Source organism: Saccharomyces paradoxus, assembly GCF_002079055.1.
Source record: "Saccharomyces paradoxus strain CBS432 chromosome XII sequence".
Lineage (NCBI taxonomy): Eukaryota > Fungi > Ascomycota > Saccharomycetes > Saccharomycetales > Saccharomycetaceae > Saccharomyces > Saccharomyces paradoxus.
This window is the reverse complement of record NC_047498.1, coordinates 804,055-822,260: the sequence shown is the minus strand read 5'-3', so window position 1 is coordinate 822,260 and position 18,206 is coordinate 804,055. Positions and strand designations below refer to the sequence as shown.

At 37.1% G+C, this 18,206-nt stretch overlaps 12 protein-coding genes across 12 annotated transcripts; 4 read left to right on the top strand and 8 right to left on the bottom strand.

Moving 5' to 3' along the window:
- Positions 1-108: 108 nt before the first annotated feature.
- ARC18 (Arc18p) lies at positions 109-645 on the top strand (the record flags this gene model as incomplete). The annotated part of the gene is made up of 1 exon (XM_033912214.1): positions 109-645. One exon carries the CDS (start codon positions 109-111, stop codon positions 643-645), a length of 537 nt encoding a protein of 178 aa, XP_033768105.1.
- A 195-nt stretch (positions 646-840) lies between these two features.
- SSQ1 (Hsp70 family ATPase SSQ1) lies at positions 841-2,814 on the bottom strand (the record flags this gene model as incomplete). Its single annotated transcript, XM_033912213.1, has 1 exon — positions 841-2,814. One exon carries the CDS (start codon positions 2,812-2,814, stop codon positions 841-843), a length of 1,974 nt encoding a protein of 657 aa, XP_033768104.1.
- Positions 2,815-3,042: 228 nt separating this feature from the next.
- Positions 3,043-4,839, bottom strand: MDM30 (SCF ubiquitin ligase complex subunit MDM30; the record flags this gene model as incomplete). Its single annotated transcript, XM_033912212.1, has 1 exon — positions 3,043-4,839. The coding sequence occupies one exon, from the start codon at positions 4,837-4,839 to the stop codon at positions 3,043-3,045; it is 1,797 nt and encodes a 598-aa protein (XP_033768103.1).
- A 224-nt stretch (positions 4,840-5,063) lies between these two features.
- Positions 5,064-5,946, bottom strand: RPS22B (40S ribosomal protein uS8; the record flags this gene model as incomplete). The annotated part of the gene is made up of 2 exons (XM_033912211.1): positions 5,064-5,323; positions 5,814-5,946. 2 exons carry the CDS (start codon positions 5,944-5,946, stop codon positions 5,064-5,066), a joined length of 393 nt encoding a protein of 130 aa, XP_033768102.1.
- Positions 5,947-8,057: 2,111 nt separating this feature from the next.
- Positions 8,058-8,387, bottom strand: GRX8 (glutathione-disulfide reductase GRX8; the record flags this gene model as incomplete). Its single annotated transcript, XM_033912210.1, has 1 exon — positions 8,058-8,387. One exon carries the CDS (start codon positions 8,385-8,387, stop codon positions 8,058-8,060), a length of 330 nt encoding a protein of 109 aa, XP_033768101.1.
- A 349-nt stretch (positions 8,388-8,736) lies between these two features.
- On the bottom strand, positions 8,737-8,994 carry SPAR_L03760 (uncharacterized protein; the record flags this gene model as incomplete). The annotated part of the gene is made up of 1 exon (XM_033912209.1): positions 8,737-8,994. The coding sequence occupies one exon, from the start codon at positions 8,992-8,994 to the stop codon at positions 8,737-8,739; it is 258 nt and encodes an 85-aa protein (XP_033768100.1).
- Positions 8,995-9,305: 311 nt separating this feature from the next.
- Positions 9,306-9,962, top strand: NMD4 (Nmd4p; the record flags this gene model as incomplete). The annotated part of the gene is made up of 1 exon (XM_033912208.1): positions 9,306-9,962. One exon carries the CDS (start codon positions 9,306-9,308, stop codon positions 9,960-9,962), a length of 657 nt encoding a protein of 218 aa, XP_033768099.1.
- Positions 9,963-10,440: 478 nt separating this feature from the next.
- Positions 10,441-12,630, bottom strand: STE11 (mitogen-activated protein kinase kinase kinase STE11; the record flags this gene model as incomplete). The annotated part of the gene is made up of 1 exon (XM_033912207.1): positions 10,441-12,630. The coding sequence occupies one exon, from the start codon at positions 12,628-12,630 to the stop codon at positions 10,441-10,443; it is 2,190 nt and encodes a 729-aa protein (XP_033768098.1).
- A 149-nt stretch (positions 12,631-12,779) lies between these two features.
- SPAR_L03730 (uncharacterized protein) lies at positions 12,780-13,070 on the top strand (the record flags this gene model as incomplete). Its single annotated transcript, XM_033912206.1, has 1 exon — positions 12,780-13,070. One exon carries the CDS (start codon positions 12,780-12,782, stop codon positions 13,068-13,070), a length of 291 nt encoding a protein of 96 aa, XP_033768097.1.
- A 258-nt stretch (positions 13,071-13,328) lies between these two features.
- DCR2 (phosphoprotein phosphatase) lies at positions 13,329-15,065 on the top strand (the record flags this gene model as incomplete). The annotated part of the gene is made up of 1 exon (XM_033912205.1): positions 13,329-15,065. The coding sequence occupies one exon, from the start codon at positions 13,329-13,331 to the stop codon at positions 15,063-15,065; it is 1,737 nt and encodes a 578-aa protein (XP_033768096.1).
- Positions 15,066-15,221: 156 nt separating this feature from the next.
- On the bottom strand, positions 15,222-16,350 carry VPS38 (Vps38p; the record flags this gene model as incomplete). Its single annotated transcript, XM_033912204.1, has 2 exons — positions 15,222-15,230; positions 15,277-16,350. 2 exons carry the CDS (start codon positions 16,348-16,350, stop codon positions 15,222-15,224), a joined length of 1,083 nt encoding a protein of 360 aa, XP_033768095.1.
- Positions 16,351-16,714: 364 nt separating this feature from the next.
- ADE13 (adenylosuccinase ADE13) lies at positions 16,715-18,163 on the bottom strand (the record flags this gene model as incomplete). The annotated part of the gene is made up of 1 exon (XM_033912203.1): positions 16,715-18,163. One exon carries the CDS (start codon positions 18,161-18,163, stop codon positions 16,715-16,717), a length of 1,449 nt encoding a protein of 482 aa, XP_033768094.1.
- Positions 18,164-18,206: the final 43 nt, after the last annotated feature.

Here is an 18,206-nt window from a genome sequence, read left to right as displayed (position 1 = left end):
TAAGTATATGAATAACGATTATTTAAATAGTTGGTGCACAGTAAGACAACATCAACAAAGGAAATCCATTTATATTAGCAGTCTTTCCACTTCTCAGAACATCAATTAATGCCTGCGTATCACTCGACTTTCCCCGTAGATCCTAGCACTGACCGCATGGTAGGGAACTTTGCGCTTCTGCCCTTGAACACTAAGTTCAGGGGTCCTGCATACCCCAGCAATTCCGATTACGATATTATCGACGAGTGTTTGGACCTGTTCCGCGCCAATTCCTTCTTTAAGAATTTTGAAATCAAATCTCCCGCTGACAGGGTGCTCATCTATGGGATTCTCTTTATCAATGATTGCCTAGCTCATTTGAAAATAACAACATCGTTTAACGAAGCCGTCAAAGTTTTAACCAACGTGGCCTTGGACAATTTTACTTTACCGGGCACGCCAGGTTTCCCTCTGAATAATGTTTACCAAGTTCCAGTGCAAGACCATAATTCAATGGATTTGTTAAAGACTTATATCCAGCAGTTCCGTCAAGAATTGGCAATGAGACTGTTGGAAAGAGTCTATAGCTCTACAGATTCCAAAGAACATCCTTCAAAGTTTTGGTTGGCCTTCACCAGGAGAAGATTCATGAACAAATCACTATAAAGGTAGGAGATTACATACATGGGAGATAAATAAGAATAAAGAATATGTATGAAACATGCATGCACATTTATTTAAGCCGGAAAAATTGAAACGGGAAGAAAATATATATATGTATAAAGTAAAATTACGTCAAAATATGCTATAACGAATGATATACACGTTATTATACAAGTTTATTTTTTGGTATTTGTTCACTTATTTACCTTGTTTCTGCTGATTCTTTGTCGCACTTTGGAATAACTTTAACGCCCTCCCCTGTAATGCATCTGTAGCTTTTTTTATTTCGTTAACATCAATTGACATATCATTTTCGTTAGCCTTGAAATCCTTTATAGCTTGTCTCAGAGCCTTGATGTCTTCTACAATCTTGGGAAACTCTTTTTCACTAGAAATAAGATTTTCATATCTTTTAAATAAATTCTCAGTATCGCTTATCATAATGTCAGCTTTAGAGATAAGTTCTAGTCTTTGTCTAATCGCGTTATCTTGAGCCCTATTGGAATTTGCTTCTTCAATTAGTTTTGCAATTTCCTGTTCGCTTAATCCAGAATTTGGTATGACAGTAATGGATTGTTCTTTCCCACTACTTTTCTCGGCAGCAGATACATTAATGATACCATCCGCATCAATATCGAACGTCACATATATTTGGGGAATACCTTTAGGCAAAGGTGTGATTCCTGTAAGTTTCAAGTCACCGATCAACTTGTTGTTACGTACTAATCCTCTTTCACCCTGAAAAACTTTGATATCAACGCCCGTCTGTCCATCAACACCCGTACTAAATATCTCAGTTTTTTTCACTGGAACTGTCGTATTTCTAGGTATCAAGGGCGAAAACGCTCCCCCAAATGTTTCAATCCCTAACGTCAATGGAGTCACATCCAAAAGTAAGACATTCTTTATTTCACCAGATAGAACACCGCCTTGTATAGCTGCCCCTAGAGCAACCGTTTCGTCAGGGTTAACACTGGAATTTGGAGACCTGCCGAAAAGATCCTTTACAACAGATCTAATTTTAGGCATACGAGTCATACCACCAACAAGAATCACCTCATCTATATTTTCTGGTTCAATATCGGCATCCTTTAAAGCTTGTTTCACAGGTGGGATAGTCCTGTTGATTAATGACAAAGTCATATTATCCAGCTCTTCCTCTGTCATTGACACTCGTAAATGTTTGCTCTTATATACGAATGGAAGTTCGATAACGGTTTCTTTTACATGTGATAAATCTATCTTAGCTCTTTCAGATACATCTTTCAACCTCTGCATTGTCTCCCTGTTCTTCGTGATTAATTCCCGTGTAATTTCAGGGTTTTCAATAATAAAGGTATCTATGATATGGTTTACAATAACATTGTCAAAATCTTCGCCACCCAAATGCGTATCACCATTAGTAGCACGAACCTCAAACACGCCATCTTCAATGTCCAAGATTGATATATCAAATGTACCACCGCCCAAATCGTAAACCGCAATTAACCCATTATTCCTCTTATCATCAATTCCGAAACTTAATGCGGCTGCAGTCGGTTCGTTTATAACTCTCAAAACATTCAGCCCAGCCAATTTGCCTGCGTCTTTCGTAGCTTGCCTTTGAGAATCGTTAAAATATGCTGGAACTGTGATAACTGCCAGGTTTACCTTTTCGCCCAGGTATTCTTCTGAAACTTGTTTCAAATATTGTAGCAATATAGATCCTATTTGGCTTGGTGATTGAACGAGACCATTGGATGTACTGAGGTATGCTTGTCCATTGGACTCGCACTTGACAATCTTGTATGGCATAACAGCCATATCTCGTTGGACTTCCTTGTCATTAAATGCACGGCCAATAAGCCTTTTCGTGGCAAAGAAAGTGTTTTCAGCATTAATAGCATTTTGCCTTTTAGCTGCCATCCCCACAAGAGTTTTCATTTGGTCTTTATTCTGTGGTGAACTTTTAACATCAAAGGCAACTATTGATGGTGTCGTTCGTTGTCCTTCATCATTCTCTATAATTGTAGCCGATTTCTTATCGTTGGAATCGCGGATATATGCAACAGCACTATTCGTAGTGCCCAAATCGATACCAATGACCTTTTTAGCCACTTGGGGGCTCGTTGAGTATCTTAATCGTGAGTTGATATTCAACTTAACACAGTTAAGTCTCCCTAATTTGAGCATCGCTTTTGGTTTCTTATTCTGTTTGTTTTCTCCTTCTATATGAAGTAATTATATAAGGAAATTTTATAAAAAAATGAGCAATCCCATTTTTGATGCCGTTGTAATCAATGTTTTTAGCTTAATGTTCTTAAAAATTGAATATACAATTAAGGAAAGGCCGCTCGGGCTGATAAAAAAAGGTGTAGAATGTGTCAGGCATACTACTTCCGAAAAATTCATTAAATATTACTATAAATTGTGTAACGGCTGTTCACCATCCACTAAATTGGAAAGCTTTTCCTGTATGTAAGCGCTTAATTGCATCCTATGCTTCTGTTTGTCGTAGCCTTTAAAAAAAAGCCCCCAGTCAGTTCGTGGAACCACGGAAGAAAAGCTCTCCCACAACTTATCAGAATCTCCCTGGAAAGGCGTTAGCCCTTCGGCTAGGCGTACCCTTATATCACCCAGGATATCTATTGTTGTTATAAAAACCTTGCCGTCCACTTCATATTGATTTAAAGCACACAATGTATCCTCGGTTTCAATATCCTTATAGAAATATCCAATCTTACTATCGTCATCAAGAAGGACATAATCCCTCTTATTGGACCAGCAATCATTTGGTTCCTTGAGAGCATTTTGTCCGATAATGATATTTAAATCACCGAAATTATTTGCATTAACGTAGTTCAGTAAATCTCTCAACATCCGACCCCGCAAATTTGTCATTCCAGATTCGAACATGCCATCAAAAAGATCGTATATAAATGCAAAATACATCGTTACATCTCTGGGAACTTCCACTTTACCGTATGGAAACATATTGCGTAATCCGTGTGCTCTATTGGGATAGCCCTCAAATGGCCTGGGCTTGCATCGTAGTAATTCACGAAAGAATTCCGTCAGCAGATGTTGTATCGATATTGGTTCTAATAACGCTGGTAAGACTGAACTTTCAAAATTTGCTGCATTAGGGAAGTTGCTGGACCAGACACTCATGAGGTCTTCTTTATTGAAAATGTATGGCTGGAAATCCTCATTTACGGTAACAAATGCCCGTCCATCTGGAAAGTCCGGTTCAGACACCACCAAATGATCTCGAGCAAGATATGATTCAACGTTATATCTCTTGGCAATAGCTTGTATTATTGCTAGAATAATGGTTTTATATCCTCGACCCTCCCGGGAATATACTCTTAGTAACATGAAATCTTCCCTATATAGCTTCCTTCCTGTAGCCCTATCATTCGTTTGATCTATTATGTCAGGAAATTGTGGAAAGCAGTCGAGGTAGTCGGTACTGATTGAGATTAATTTTGAAATTCTAGTCACCGGCCGTAATTTTAAAAACTCTTGTATCTTTTTATATTTTTGAAGTAGATCGGAACATATGCCATTCAAGACAAATTCTCTGGCATCTAGTAAGTCATCAAAAGCCGTATCAATTGCAGATAATCTTAGATATACCATTTCGGCATCCTTTGAGGCCATGCTATTCAGATTTTTCAATTCAGCGGTATTTGTGGGATAAAATAATGGAAATACGTACTTGTGTCGCACATTCTTCAACAGATAATTGGCGTACGTAATTAAATCAAGTGGTCTTTTATCAGGGATGTAACCTTGTTTGACGATCCTATGGAGAAATGTAGCCAGCTTGTAATGCCGAAATTGAAGAATATATAAATATTTCTCCCTGAAGTTTTGAGGGTCTGTCTCCTCAGTTAACTCCCATAATAAAGAAAAGATCTTATTTTCCCATTTTGCTCTTCGTAAATAGTAAGAATGCCATTGAGAAACTGGTATAGGATCGTAATCATTACCCGTTAAAATATCCAAGTTTTCTTGATTGATCCATCGGTCATAGCATCTTTTTTTCCAAATCCCATCACTTGTAATTGTTAAATACAATCTTCTGTTAATTAAACACAAGTTGTGCAAGTCAGATGTTCTGAGTAACTTCGAAATACAAAGCCATATTTCTGGAGGTAAATGATCTATTGTAAAGGTAGAACCAACCATAAAGAGGCTTCTCCTCTTTGTCATGTATATGTTTGCTTTCTATTAGCAAAATCTCAAAATTAGTTCAAGGTTCTCTTCGATTCTGTACATATGTTCAAGGTTTCATTTATTATGTAATATGAACACTTTTTCGCTATTACGCAAAAGTACGTTTCCTTGCATATTTAAGGTGAGAAAAAAAAATAATCGAAGAGAAAAGACGGATATAAGAATTAATATTATATATATGTACCATTACTAAAAATTACTTAATAGACAAAACCCAAGATTTTACCGGAAACGTGCTTTCTTCTAGCTTCTTCATGGTCCATAATACCAGCAGATGTAGTCAAAATAACGTAACCGAATTGTCTGGCTGGCAACAAGTTGGCGGTCCATTTTTCAATGTCACCAATCTTAACGTTGAATCTTGGGGAAATGACACCACATTTGTTCAATCTACCGTTCAATTGAACGACAATCTTACCAGATCTGTGGTCGTCAATGTATTCGAATTCGCCAATGTAACCTAAATGAGGAGTAAATGTTAGTCTTGGAGCTTTTCATTGAGTTGTGTGAATTCCAATTTTTTGCTTACTTCATAAAAAACAAGAGGATGATGTCTAAGTTGTGTGAAAGAAAAAATTTGCCATTGTAAAATTTAAGAGTGAAATTTTGAGGAAAAGTAAACGGTAATGGATATAGTAACTACATGTAAAATGTAATCCATAACCGTGTAAGAAGCATTTCCACATGGAGTTGAATTTCCCGGACACTTAAAAAACAGTATGGGACTGAGTACAAAAAACATCTTTTACGAGTCTTTGTCCAGTATAGATTAGTATACTGCCCGATCACACCATCTAGTTATCAGCCCGGAGTAAAAAAATGGCAATAATTTTTCCTTCGTTCATCTTACGCATCAATGAACTTCGACGATCCTTGTGGTAACACTTGAAGAAAGATAAGCAAACATTGAAAAACATGTGCGGAAATATCGAAAAATAGTTAAAACATACCATGCTTTTGCATAACTTGCAAAAACTTGATGATAACCTTGGAGGAAGGTCTCAATAAAACTTGACGTTTACCGGTCTTTTCGGCGTTATTAATGGCATTCAAAGCATCAGCTAAAACAGAAGAACGAGTCATTTTTTACCTTGTTACTATGTTTTATAACGTTAGTATTAAACTTATGCTTCGAACTCTCGCATTTGGTCGTCTGAAGAAATAGCCGGATAAATGCATCCTCTGAATTACCATCGGCTACAACAGTCTTGAAAACAGTGCAGAATTGTAAGTATCCTACCACCGTAGGAGTTACAATCCTACGCACTTCTTCACCTTAAATCAAGCCAGTTTTTTCATAACAGGATAAACCCAAACGTAAAAACTGAAGATGAAAAGGTAAATAATGCGGTTATAATTGCGTAAAAATGGTATCGAAGACTAGAACTCTTGTAACAATATCCAAGTTCAACCGAACTTAAGAATATTTACTTCTAAGTATATTTCTGACCTCCAACAGGCAGACTCAAAGATGAGGGGAATACTACTTTAGAGTTAAGTTACTTTGATTCTTTAGCAATCCCTGTTTACTTGTCTAGCGCAATTTTTAAACGAAAGACAAACGACTGGCAGCTGATGAAAAGGTACGCCCTTATCCAATACTTTTTCAACGAATCTCAGCGGAGATCTCACCACACCTTGTCCACATACTTATTATTAGTATGGTATCCTATGGTTTACTTTCTTACTTTGATTATGCGGAAGTCTAAATATGAATAGCAGCAATATTCAGAGTAGAGAACAATTTATTCAATGCAGAAAACTTTTCAAGACAAATGAAAAGAAAAATTTGAGAAAAAGTTGCGTCAGTCATTTTTGACGGTAACATTTATTTCAGTTAGGGTTCTATGTACTCTACCAGCAATATAATGCATAAAGAATAATGATATGAGCTTTTATTGAAAGTCTTTCAGTGACTGGATTTAGAAACAAAGTGTTGCATTGCTTGCACTTTGTGAGCGTTGAGTTGCGAGATAGAAGACGGATCATGTTTGTTTAATGTTTATGACAGTAAAAAAAAATTAAACTTCGAACAGCTACATTTCTTGGAACATGTAAATGAGATGCTTCAAGGATAACTCGAGTTGTAACCGATTGGAGGAGCTGGTGAGTCTTGGCCCTTTTTCAGCACCTTTATGAATGGTTGGGTTAAATACAATCCATAGGAGAAAAGAAACTTTGCAAGCGAAAGTAAAACGCAATGCTGACGGCGACTTCGAAGCGACAACCAGGTAGACCTTAATTTTTTAATTCTCTGTTCATAACAACCAAGCATTAATTAAAATAACATGCACATTTTCTTTTATCTTGTGGATGTCATTTAATCCTTTAACAGGCTTTTAGATTGTCAAATTGCAAAAGGGCGTCTTTAGGAAGAGAAGTAGTTCAAAGGCTCATGTTCGTTTTGTCCGGCTGCTTTTAATATTCAATCGGAATGCATATAAGAATAAAGAACCCGTCAGAATTGGCTATTTAAGGAGTGGATATTGTGCAATCTTTTCCTTTGGGATCAATTTTAAGCTTTCCATCAAATATGAGCAGAAAAGTCCTGCCTTGAGCCAATAAAGTTATTGTGCTCATAAACTCCCTAAGAAAGAAGAAGTGAGGAGTAAGCTTACGACGGTAAAACGGAATAGATGAGCATGGATTCACCACTAAAGGATACATAAAATTGTTTATGTGGCGGTGAAGTTCCGTATCCCAACGGGACAGCTTAGGCTAACCCAGAAAAGACATTTTCTAATCATGTGATAATTTAGACGTGGTATTCGTTCAATGTCGATAGCATGTAGTCTCTTGTAATGAATGTGAACGTTCAAGAAGTGCCCATGGTTTTACATTTCTCCTCCCAGTCTTTAATTATATCTCCAAGTTTGATCTTCGAGGATATTGATACTTCTACGCATATCCATTGTTTGATCATTTATAAGATGAATGAGAAAAGACATGCTGTTTGAGTGCTTCCTTTCTGTATGACACTGATAAAGGCGCATAATCTCGACAGTTTTAAGGGGAACAAGTCGCATACCGCTAGATATTATCGTTAAAAAAGAGAAAGTTTATGATGAAGTGCTGACACGTATTCTATTGAAGAAGGAAAAAAATAGGATGGTTTTATTTGCTCACCCATGTTTTCGAAATATCCGAGGCGATTATGTACGTATTGTTTATTAATATAGAAAGATTCAACTTATTCAAGGCAAAAGCCCAATTTTAGCCAATTCCTCCTCAAGAGTACCTTTGGTTTCGAACCTATGCAATTGACTCTCGGTGCCCCAGAACTTACCATTGACAATAATGGTTGGTAAGTTTCTGCTACCAACAACTTTTTGGAACGCAACTCTCCATTTCTCCTGTTCGTTCCTTGGAAGAGAACCAATGTCAAAAATGAACACTTTATCCTTTACGTTGAATTTGTTCCAAATAGAATTAGCATAGATGCAGTCGGGGCACCAGCTTGCGGATAATTGGAAATATGGGTGGGATTTGATCATCTCTTCGGCTTTAGTAACAAACGCGGACATTATTTGATGTTGTACTTACTTTATATATATATGTGCAATAGTGTACTCCTCTTTCTGGCCAATCTGGAAATACATAATTCCACAACATTTGCGTCTGCTTAAATAGCAAAGCTGTGTCAATTTTTCTGCAAACTGTGGCATCAGCACTTGATTCACCATATTGCTAGATTTCTCGCGGGAAACAAAAAAGCAACGCCGTTTTTCTATTGGATAACTAAGAAGTTACAAAGCTAATATACAAATACTAGGATCAAATCGGATATAAAAAATTTTGATGAGATGTCCCAAGATAGTCCCTACCCGAAAAGAAATACCTTTTCAAGGGTAGGTGAATGTGATTCACCTGAAATCATTTAGAGTTTTTCTTACTCTTTTCCAACTCTTTTCTAGTACCTCTCAACAACTCCAAATGCCCAACTTTACTCGCAACTAATCTTTCAGTGGTTTCGGTAAGAGAGGAACTCTTCTTTAATTTCTTTAGATGTTGTAAAGATTTCTTTTTTGATTTTAACTGCAATGGGGCAGCTTTTCTTAAATTTTTCTGCTTCTTTGTGACCCTACGTGGGTCCTTGGCTTTCTTGGTAACTTTAAGTGGTTTTTGAGGCATTTGGTAGATTATGGTTATTGTGAATACTCGCTAGCTTTACGAACGGTACAAGAATAAATCCATCTCATCGTTAATAATCTGATGTGTGCCATTATTTTCCAATTGAAACTGAAAAATTCGATACCCTCGTCAAACGTGATGAATTTTCATAATCTCTTAGAAATCGATCTGAAGTAGCATTGAAGAGCGCTCAATTTAAACAGTTAGTGTTATGGTGTTATGAAAGGACACTTTTACTGCAAATATCATTTGAACGTGAAACATAAGCACCTGTTTTCTTTCCAGTTTTGGCTCCCTCAAAAAGCAGGTTAATGACACAGTATAATTTCATTATAGATGCTTCGGCTTTTGAAAAGGGTTTAGGTAACATCAAGAGGTGGTGTTCTGACTGTACTGAGGCTGTGACTTTGAACTTTTACATTCCAACCTTTACATTAAATGAATTGGACTTTCTTCAACAAAGACGTAAAAGTTTCGCAGCTCGGGAATCCTTGAAGTTTATTGATAGATTAGATGATTCCAAATATGCTAATTTGAAAGTTTTTATTGAATTTCCGGAAATTTTAGACATTATTTTATGGTCAGATGTTATGGAACATAATGATAGTTCTGGGAAGATAAATGTTGCAAAATTGCCCAAAAGATTAAAAAATTTGCTGAAAAGTTGCATTTATAAATGCTATTTGGAAGGGAACGAGGGGCTACATTGGTTTTTAATTAGTGAAGATCCTCAAATTCGGGAAATGGCAATGCAGTGTAACATTCCTTCTTGTTCGATTGTTGACGTAGATTCAATCTTATCCAAGGACATGAATGATAAATCTTTCAGAGAGAGTGAAAGGTTTAATAATATGATGCTTAAAAATGGCACTAAGGAAGAAAGCGAAAACGGTAGAGAAATTATCAAAACTAATTTTAATAAAACGGTTTATGCTTCTAGAGGTACAGGCGAACTGTGGTCTCCATAAATAAGCATTTTACAAACTTTCCAATATCAATTTGATAAATGACTATATCCTATGAGAAAAATTGGATAATGAATCATTCGTATGAATGAAGTGCTATGGATTATATCATTGTTTTTGTCCAGCTACCTTTTTTTTCCTCGAATGAACTGCTGAGAAGATATCAATAGTTTGATATGACGTTGCAAAGAAGGGCCCTGTTTTCTTTCTGCTTTTATTGGTGCGGTTAGGTTTTTTTTTCACTAAGACTATCTCACTTGATTTTCTTCTTCGAGTATGAAAACCTGAATACTGTAGTTAGTCGGTTTTTTCCATAATTGTCATTTATAGTTGCTCAATCAGCGTAATCAAAAAGAAGAAGGTAAATAGCAGAAATTTGTCAATGAATGTCACTAAATATAATATATGTGTATTTATTATTTGATGAAGGATTCGGTCAGAGTACTTGAGTCGCCTTAAAAAATTAATAGATAGCCTTCTTTTAAATTATGTGTGCATCCAGCCATGGATGCTGCAGCAGTTCAAGAGCACTAGGCCTGTATTGATAATCCAATTCAAACGCCTTTCTCAAGAAATTCTTTCCTTCTGGTGTAGCCCAAGAAGGTATCTCAGGGGTAGTGTTTGTACCTATTTTGAAGATCGCTTGCATTTGAGAAAAATCAGGGAAGGGATGCTTACCGGTAAACATTTCAATAACAACACATCCTGTAGACCATATATCTGCTTTAGCAGTAGTAGCAGTCTGTTTGACCACTTCTGGTGACATCCAGAATACAGAACCCTGCAAAGAAGCTCTTTTATTTTGCTTTTTATTTAAAGGTGATAATTTCTTTGAAATACCAAAATCAGTGATCTTTACGCAACCTTTGATATCAATCAAAATATTTGCACCCTTGATATCTCTGTGGATAATATTTTTCTTATGTAAATACGCAACCCCGATTAGTATTTGCCTCGTGAAATTAGTAATCAGTGACTCTTCAAATGGACCGTAATTATTCAACATGGAGGAAACCGAACCCCCAGGGACGTATTCCAGAAAAATATTTAGGTTTCCGCCTTCTTGAGAAGCGCCATAATAAGTAACAATGTTCTCGTGATGTAGTTCCTTCAGTAAATTCATTTCATGCTGCAAAGCATCAACCATCTTTCTGTGGATATTTTGATTGGTTTTTGGATGACTTACCGCGCCAGCATCTTCTATTTTATCTTGTTGTTCCTCCTGCTGACTATTTTCATCTGATTTGGTTTGTTTATTGTTGTCTGTGCTTACACCGATGTTGCTGTTTTTAATCTCCACTTGTTTCACTGCCATTAGTTCACCAGTGTGAGCATTCATACCCAAATAAACACTTCCAAAACTGCCTGATCCAATACAAGCACCTTTTAGCCAGTTCTTGGGCGTGGCAATTTTCGTCGGTAATGAAACAATATCACTGTCCTCCCCAAGAAAATCATATTCTTCTTCTTCACCAGATTCAACGCTTAATAATTCCAACTGGTCGGATATGGGGTCTTTATCTCCCGGTCTTTTATGAGCAAGCTTCGGAATTTTAGTTGTATCAAGTTTACTGTTTAATCTTGTCTGGTCTAATCCTTGTAATAGCGCCATATCAACAGCATTTGAGTGCTTCAACAGGATGTCACCGATATTATTTGATTCTGCACTTAAGGGTCTTCTTTGAGTGATGCTTAGTCTTGCTGAATGGCGAAATGATTCTCTCATTGTCTTTTGCAATCTTTTCATATCTGTATGAGGAAAATATCCGGCCAAATTGGTAGAAATAAACTCGCTGGGAGGTCTTTGATTGAAAATTTGTCTAATTCTGTCTTTTTCTGTACTGTCAATCCGTAGTTTCCCATCAGCACTGTTATGCGAAATCCCCTTGTTCTGTGCCAGCAAATTCGATGAGGATGGCCCAACCTGGCTTAATGCACTCAATGTTCTCAGGTATAATTTTTTGGATGTAGATATAGCCTTATCGCTTGGCGTCTGATCTTTGGAAACAAAAATTAGTCTATTTTTCTCAACTCGATCGTTTGCATGGCAAATGGTGACTAGCTCCACGTCATACAGCAAATGTAGTACGTTTTTGGCATAGTCTAACACAAACACATCATAATCCTGGACCAATTTAGTTACTTCTCCGTCGGAGTTTGTGGCTAATAATTCATGTGGCAATCTCTTGATTAACCTCTTCTTAATAGAATCTGCATTAAAGCAACCATTTACATTAACTTTCTTAGCCGAACCATCGTTTAAAATAAATATAACACAATGCTTTTCAGGAATTAAGTCTGAATTCATGGATAGTGTAGCAGTGGATAGTGAGCTTACTTTTTCCATTAGGTTTTTCAATTTACTTACCTGTTCAATACGTTTATCTCTCTGGAATGATTTGGCCTTCCTTAAAATTTTGAGTCTATCTCCTATTTTATTTACCCCCAAAGCAATGAGAATATCCTTGTCTAAATACTTGATTTCTTCTTCCGTGACAAGGTTGCATTGAACAAAGCTATCCAGATATTGAGTACAGTCTATCTCCCCCAGAAATAACTCCACAAAAGGCAAATCATTAGCCTTTTTATCACCAACTAGTAGGTCAGTACCCTCTGGTATTTGAGTCTGCTCCATATATACTTCGTTTACTGGCGATCTTTCCAGCTCCATTTAAGTTGTCTCTCTTTATGCATGTATATATGTATATATGATATTTTCAACTGTTTAAAGCCATCGCGACGAAGGCTTCGCACCTTAAAAGGCTTTTAATACTGGCTAGTTTATGAAGGACAAGGGGAGGGCAGCATAACAGAACTATAATGGCAGGTAATAATAGTAATAATAGCAGTAAACAACGTACTCAAAATATAGAAGAAGTAGAACAAAAGTTGGGCGAGAATCCAAAGATTGCTTTAAAGGGGGGAGGGAAAACCAAACTAATGGACTTTGAGCAGTTACGCAAGCCCCATTGCGTAAGGCCCAGCGCAAGATTACCAGTTGAAAATACAGCTGGTGGGTTATTGAGAACGGGCGGCCACAGGCCTCAGCTAAGTGATGAAGAAGTCTCTAGAAGACACCATGAGCAGCCTCATGGACAAGAGGATCACTAAAGGATTTTTATATAGGATTTGCTTAATTATATGTCCCTTTTGTTCCATGATTCAAAAGATTGCCTCATATAAAACTGAGCAGAAAGCAATTTTTATTTTACTTATATTTGGATTTATATTTAGCTCTGAGTAATTTTTGAATTTCAAGCTTTGTTTAGTGTCGATCTTTTTCAAAAAGCAATCTTTATAGACCACTGAAACTTCGGATACAAGTTCCATACTCGACTACTGAAGGCCGGCCCGTGGCTATATATCAACATGATTCGGTTACCGAAGCTGTATCAAAGGTTTCTACTGTACTTGTCAGTTTTTGTAGTGATTGCTCTATTATACTTCTTACGGGCACCAAAAATTAAAGAGTATACTGATATCGATTACATTGTCCCGATAGCACCCGTTGCTGAGCAGTGGCTCCAAAATAAAGGTCTAGAAGCACTCTCATATGATGATAAACTAGTAGTAAATATTGGCTATGACCAATGTTTTCATGTTGGTCGTTTCTACGAAAGATGTTTCAATCGGCATGAACTTAAATTAGGTTTAACAGATAGAAACTTAGGTTTTGAAAGGAGAAGAATTCATAAAGACTTAAGAGGTTCCTTTGGACGTAGGTGGTTCGGAAGATCTGAATACCTTTACTACGATGTATTATACCTTGCTTCATTGCACCACTTCGGACCTAAGCTAGAAAAGCTAAATATTGACGCAGTAACTGAAATTTCTAAATTTCCTAAAGATAAATCGGTGCAATTCATGGATGTCTCCGTCACATTTGAGCCTATCAGCATAGAACTTTTGCAAAAAAGGAGTTTTGTTAGCGATATTAACATTCTGTTTGGCGTTGATTGCGTCCAGCCGATAGCAAATTGGACTCTTGAAAAAGAATTTCCCTTAATACAATACACTTACAGTGAACCTGCTTACTTGACTTACAGATTCGTTGGTTTTCACCCTGTGAACACAGAACCTCAACGGCTGCAAGAAACTAATGAAGGCAAGTTCAAAATTGTTCAGTTAGCGGATCTCCACTTGGGGGTGGGAGAGTCTGAATGTATAGATGAATATCCAAAACATGAAGCCTGCAAGGCTGATCCAAAGACAGAAACTTTCGTTCAACAAGTTCTTGACATTGAAAAACCACAGTTGGTTGTTTTTACTGGTGACCAAATCATGGGTGACAGATCCATTCAAGACTCCGAAACAGTATTATTAAAGGCGGTAGCACCCGTTATTGCAAGAGGAATTCCATGGGCAATGGTATGGGGAAATCACGATGACGAAGGAAGCTTAACACGCTGGCAGTTGTCTGAAATGGCTTCAGCGCTACCATATTCCCTTTTCAAGTTCAGCCCACATGATACACGCGATAACACATTCGGTGTTGGTAATTACGTTTATCAGATTTTTTCAAACAATGGTACTGAAGTCCCAGTAAGTACACTCTATTTTCTGGACTCTCACAAATACTCTACGGTTGGGAAAATTTATCCTGGGTACGACTGGATTAAAGAATCGCAGTGGAAGTACATTGAAAGTTATCACGATATAAACTTGAAGTTTAAAACTGGACTTTCAATGGCATTTTTTCACATTCCGCTACCAGAATATTTGAATATTGAATCGAAGAAACATCCTGGAGAGGGAAATCCTCTCATTGGAACTTACAAAGAAGGTGCTACTGCACCCAAATATAATTCTGAGGGGATAACCACTTTGGACAGACTGGGTGTGGATGTCGTCAGTTGCGGACACGACCATTGTAATGATTACTGCCTTCGAGATGACTCTACCTCAAACCAAATTTGGTTATGCTATGGCGGCGGAGGTGGAGAAGGTGGTTATGCTGGCTATGGAGGTACAGAAAGACGAATCCGTATTTATGAAATTAATGTAAGTGATAATGATATACACACATGGAAAAGGTTAAATGGCAGTCCAAAAGAGATTTTTGATTATCAGTCTATGTTAGACAGTAATTCTCTAGAATCTGTTTAAATTGCAAAATGTCAGCGTTAAAACAATGCATTGCTTTAATTAGTTTTGCTTGATGCTTTGAGATCATTGGATCAGTAAAATACAACGGATACTGACTGTCGATTACTGACGTACTACCATAATACATTAATCTATAGGGTAGAGGGGCCTTGAAGATTAGAGTGGCTGTTAAATGGAGAAATAAGAGATAATAACCCAACTGGCTATTTACATATTCCATGTGCCTTGTTGATTCACCGGCTTGTCTAAGTAATATTCCCATATTCAAGGGTTTCAGTTTGAGTCTACTAATAACATCATTTATGCTAGAAGGCTTTTCGAAATAAATATAACCTCTATCTGAATTAAATAAATCCGTTGAATGGAAGATCCCTATCAGCTGATACAGTTTCTTAAATCTCAGTTGATCCAGTCTATCCTTGATTTGCACGAATCTAGAATATATGCTTCCATAGTCATCATTTATGGATTCATCCTGTGACATCAGGGAAATCTCTGTTTTAGAATGGTTGATAGTGTCATTATTCTCGAGTCGTGCCATTTCTATATTTTTCTTGTTTTTTTTCCTCTGTAGGACCTCCTTTTCTAGTGTCTCTATGGACTTTTGTACAGTTCTCATATACCAGTGATTTTGATTTTTATGTAACAAAAAGCCCTCTTCTATTTTGCTGGAAATTTCATTGATTTCTTCATGTACTTGGGAAGAGTACTCTAATAGTTTGCTTAATTTCAGTAAAGAACTATATGTCAACGAATATTTGATCTTGACTTGACTTATATTCCTTTTATGCGAACCGACAGGGCCTTTTAGTGGTTTAGTATTTTCTGTAGGTAACGTGTAAGGCCCATCTACCAAGTGAAGTACTGGTGCATTGGTACCTGTGATTAGAACTGTGTCTTCGTTTACGGGGTGTAGCTTGTTAAGATCTATCGTGTAGGTACATAAAACGCACCATTTGTCGTCAATTATACCATTTTTATCCAAACTTACGGTGCACAAAATCTCATTGGGAACGAGTCCTACCAATTTTAGTATAATCATAGTAGATGCACCAGTAAGTTTCGGTAATTCCTGGAAACAAAGTTCACGTAAAGAACCCGATTGCACCTCACTCACATAAAGCAATTCCCCTTTTATAGATTCTAAGACAAAGAAGCATGGTACAAATCCATCACCGTGCTCTTTGATCAACCTGGAGTCACCATTGGCCTTAAAGAGACTTATATTATGAAAGCAAATCTCACGAAGGTGTCTTTGTCTTCGACTTAGCAGAAACCGTTTCATATTTTTAAATTATGAGTACTATGTCCAATAAAAAATGGCATCAATTCAATGTACTTTTTTAAATAGTAGACTTCAGTCCTCGACAAAGTATGCACGTTCTTTCCGGATAAAGTATCTCAGCATTATGAGTTTTCTTTTTTTTCTAGAGTATAAACATTGCCAAATCTGTAGGCCAAAAACAAAAAAAAATGAAGGGCGCTAAGAAAGCAGGTAAAAACTGGGTCCAAGTGAAAAAAAACTGGTAAAAATGGTTAACTTCTATTTAAGAATTTTATTTGAATGTACATAAGTAAAGAATTGTTGTTTTATTCATTAGTAACATATAATAGGGTAATAAACACATTATTCGTACATGCAAACGCCTTTAAACATTTAACTTAACTTGTTCGTCGTTTAGATACTTTTGGAAAGGTTCCAGAGCATTGTTAACGTCTTTTTGGACAAATTTTTCAACTTGTTGTGGGGCTCTACCAACAAAAGTGGATGGTTCTAGTAAAGAATCTAATTCTTCCCAGATAGGCTTGAAAAATTCATCCTTCTTTACGCGCTCAATTAAGTCATTTTCCCCACCTTCTTCCTTTACTACTGCTGCGGCTTGATGAGAAAGTACTCTAATACGCTCGTGCACTTCTTGTCTGGAAGCATTCTTTTCTACCATGGCCATAATGATATTTTCAGTGGCCATGAAAGGTAGCTCGCCCTTAATTCTCCTTTCTATAACCTTTGGATACACAACTAAACCAGATGAGATATTCAACAAGGTGGATAATAGAATATCAGCCGTCAAAAATGCGCTTGGTAAAGAAATTCTTCTAATAGCAGAATCATCCAGAGTTCTTTCGAACCATTGGACGGATGCAGTTTGAACCGCGTCACTGAATAAAGAACCCAAGTGTCTAGCTAAGGAGCAGACTCTCTCACAACGCATTGGGTTTCTCTTATAGGCCATAGCAGAGGACCCAATTTGTGATTTCTCGAATGGTTCTTCAACCTCTTTCAAGTTGGCCAATAATCTTATGTCAGTAGCCATTTTGTGTGCAGTAGCAGCAAAAGAAGATAAAGGAGCTAGCACGTCAATGTCGATCTTTCTTGAGTAAGTTTGACCGGTGACTGGATATACCTTATCGAAACCCAATAATTCAGTAACTCTTTCGTCAAGCGCTTCAACTTTATCATGGTTACCATGGAATAATGCCAAAAATGATGCCTGGGTACCAGTAGTACCCTTAACACCACGTAGTCCAATATCATTTCTAGCTCTTTCAAAGTTTCTTAAATCCCACAATAGCTCTTGTATCCATAGGGTAGCTCTCTTACCCAAAGTTGTTAATTGTGCTGGTTGAAAATGAGTCCAACCTAACACGGGCAAATCCTTGTATTCCATGGCAAATTTAGCCAATCTGTTAATGACATTAACAAGTTTAGGAATAATGATATCGTAAGCATCTCTAATGAAGATTAGATCAGCATTGTCTGTAACGAAACAGGAAGTAGCGCCTAAGTGGATGATACCTGCTGCAGCTGGACAGGTTTCACCAAATGTATGGACATGAGCCATAACGTCATGTCTTACAATGGCTTCTTGAGCAGAGGCCTTTGCAATTTCATCATCAGTGATTTCGACGTGTTTGCGCATTTCCTCAATAGCTTCATCAGTAACGACAGTTAAGCCCAATTCCTTCTCAGCGATAGCCAAATTTAACCATAGTTTTCTCCATGTAGAAAATCTGTTTCTCAAAGAAAAAGTGGCTGACATTTCTTTTGAGGCATATCTAGAAGACAATGGCGTGCTGTAGTTGTCGTAGTCGGACATATTATATTAAATCGGTTAGTTTAATTCGTTTCGCTCTTGTTGT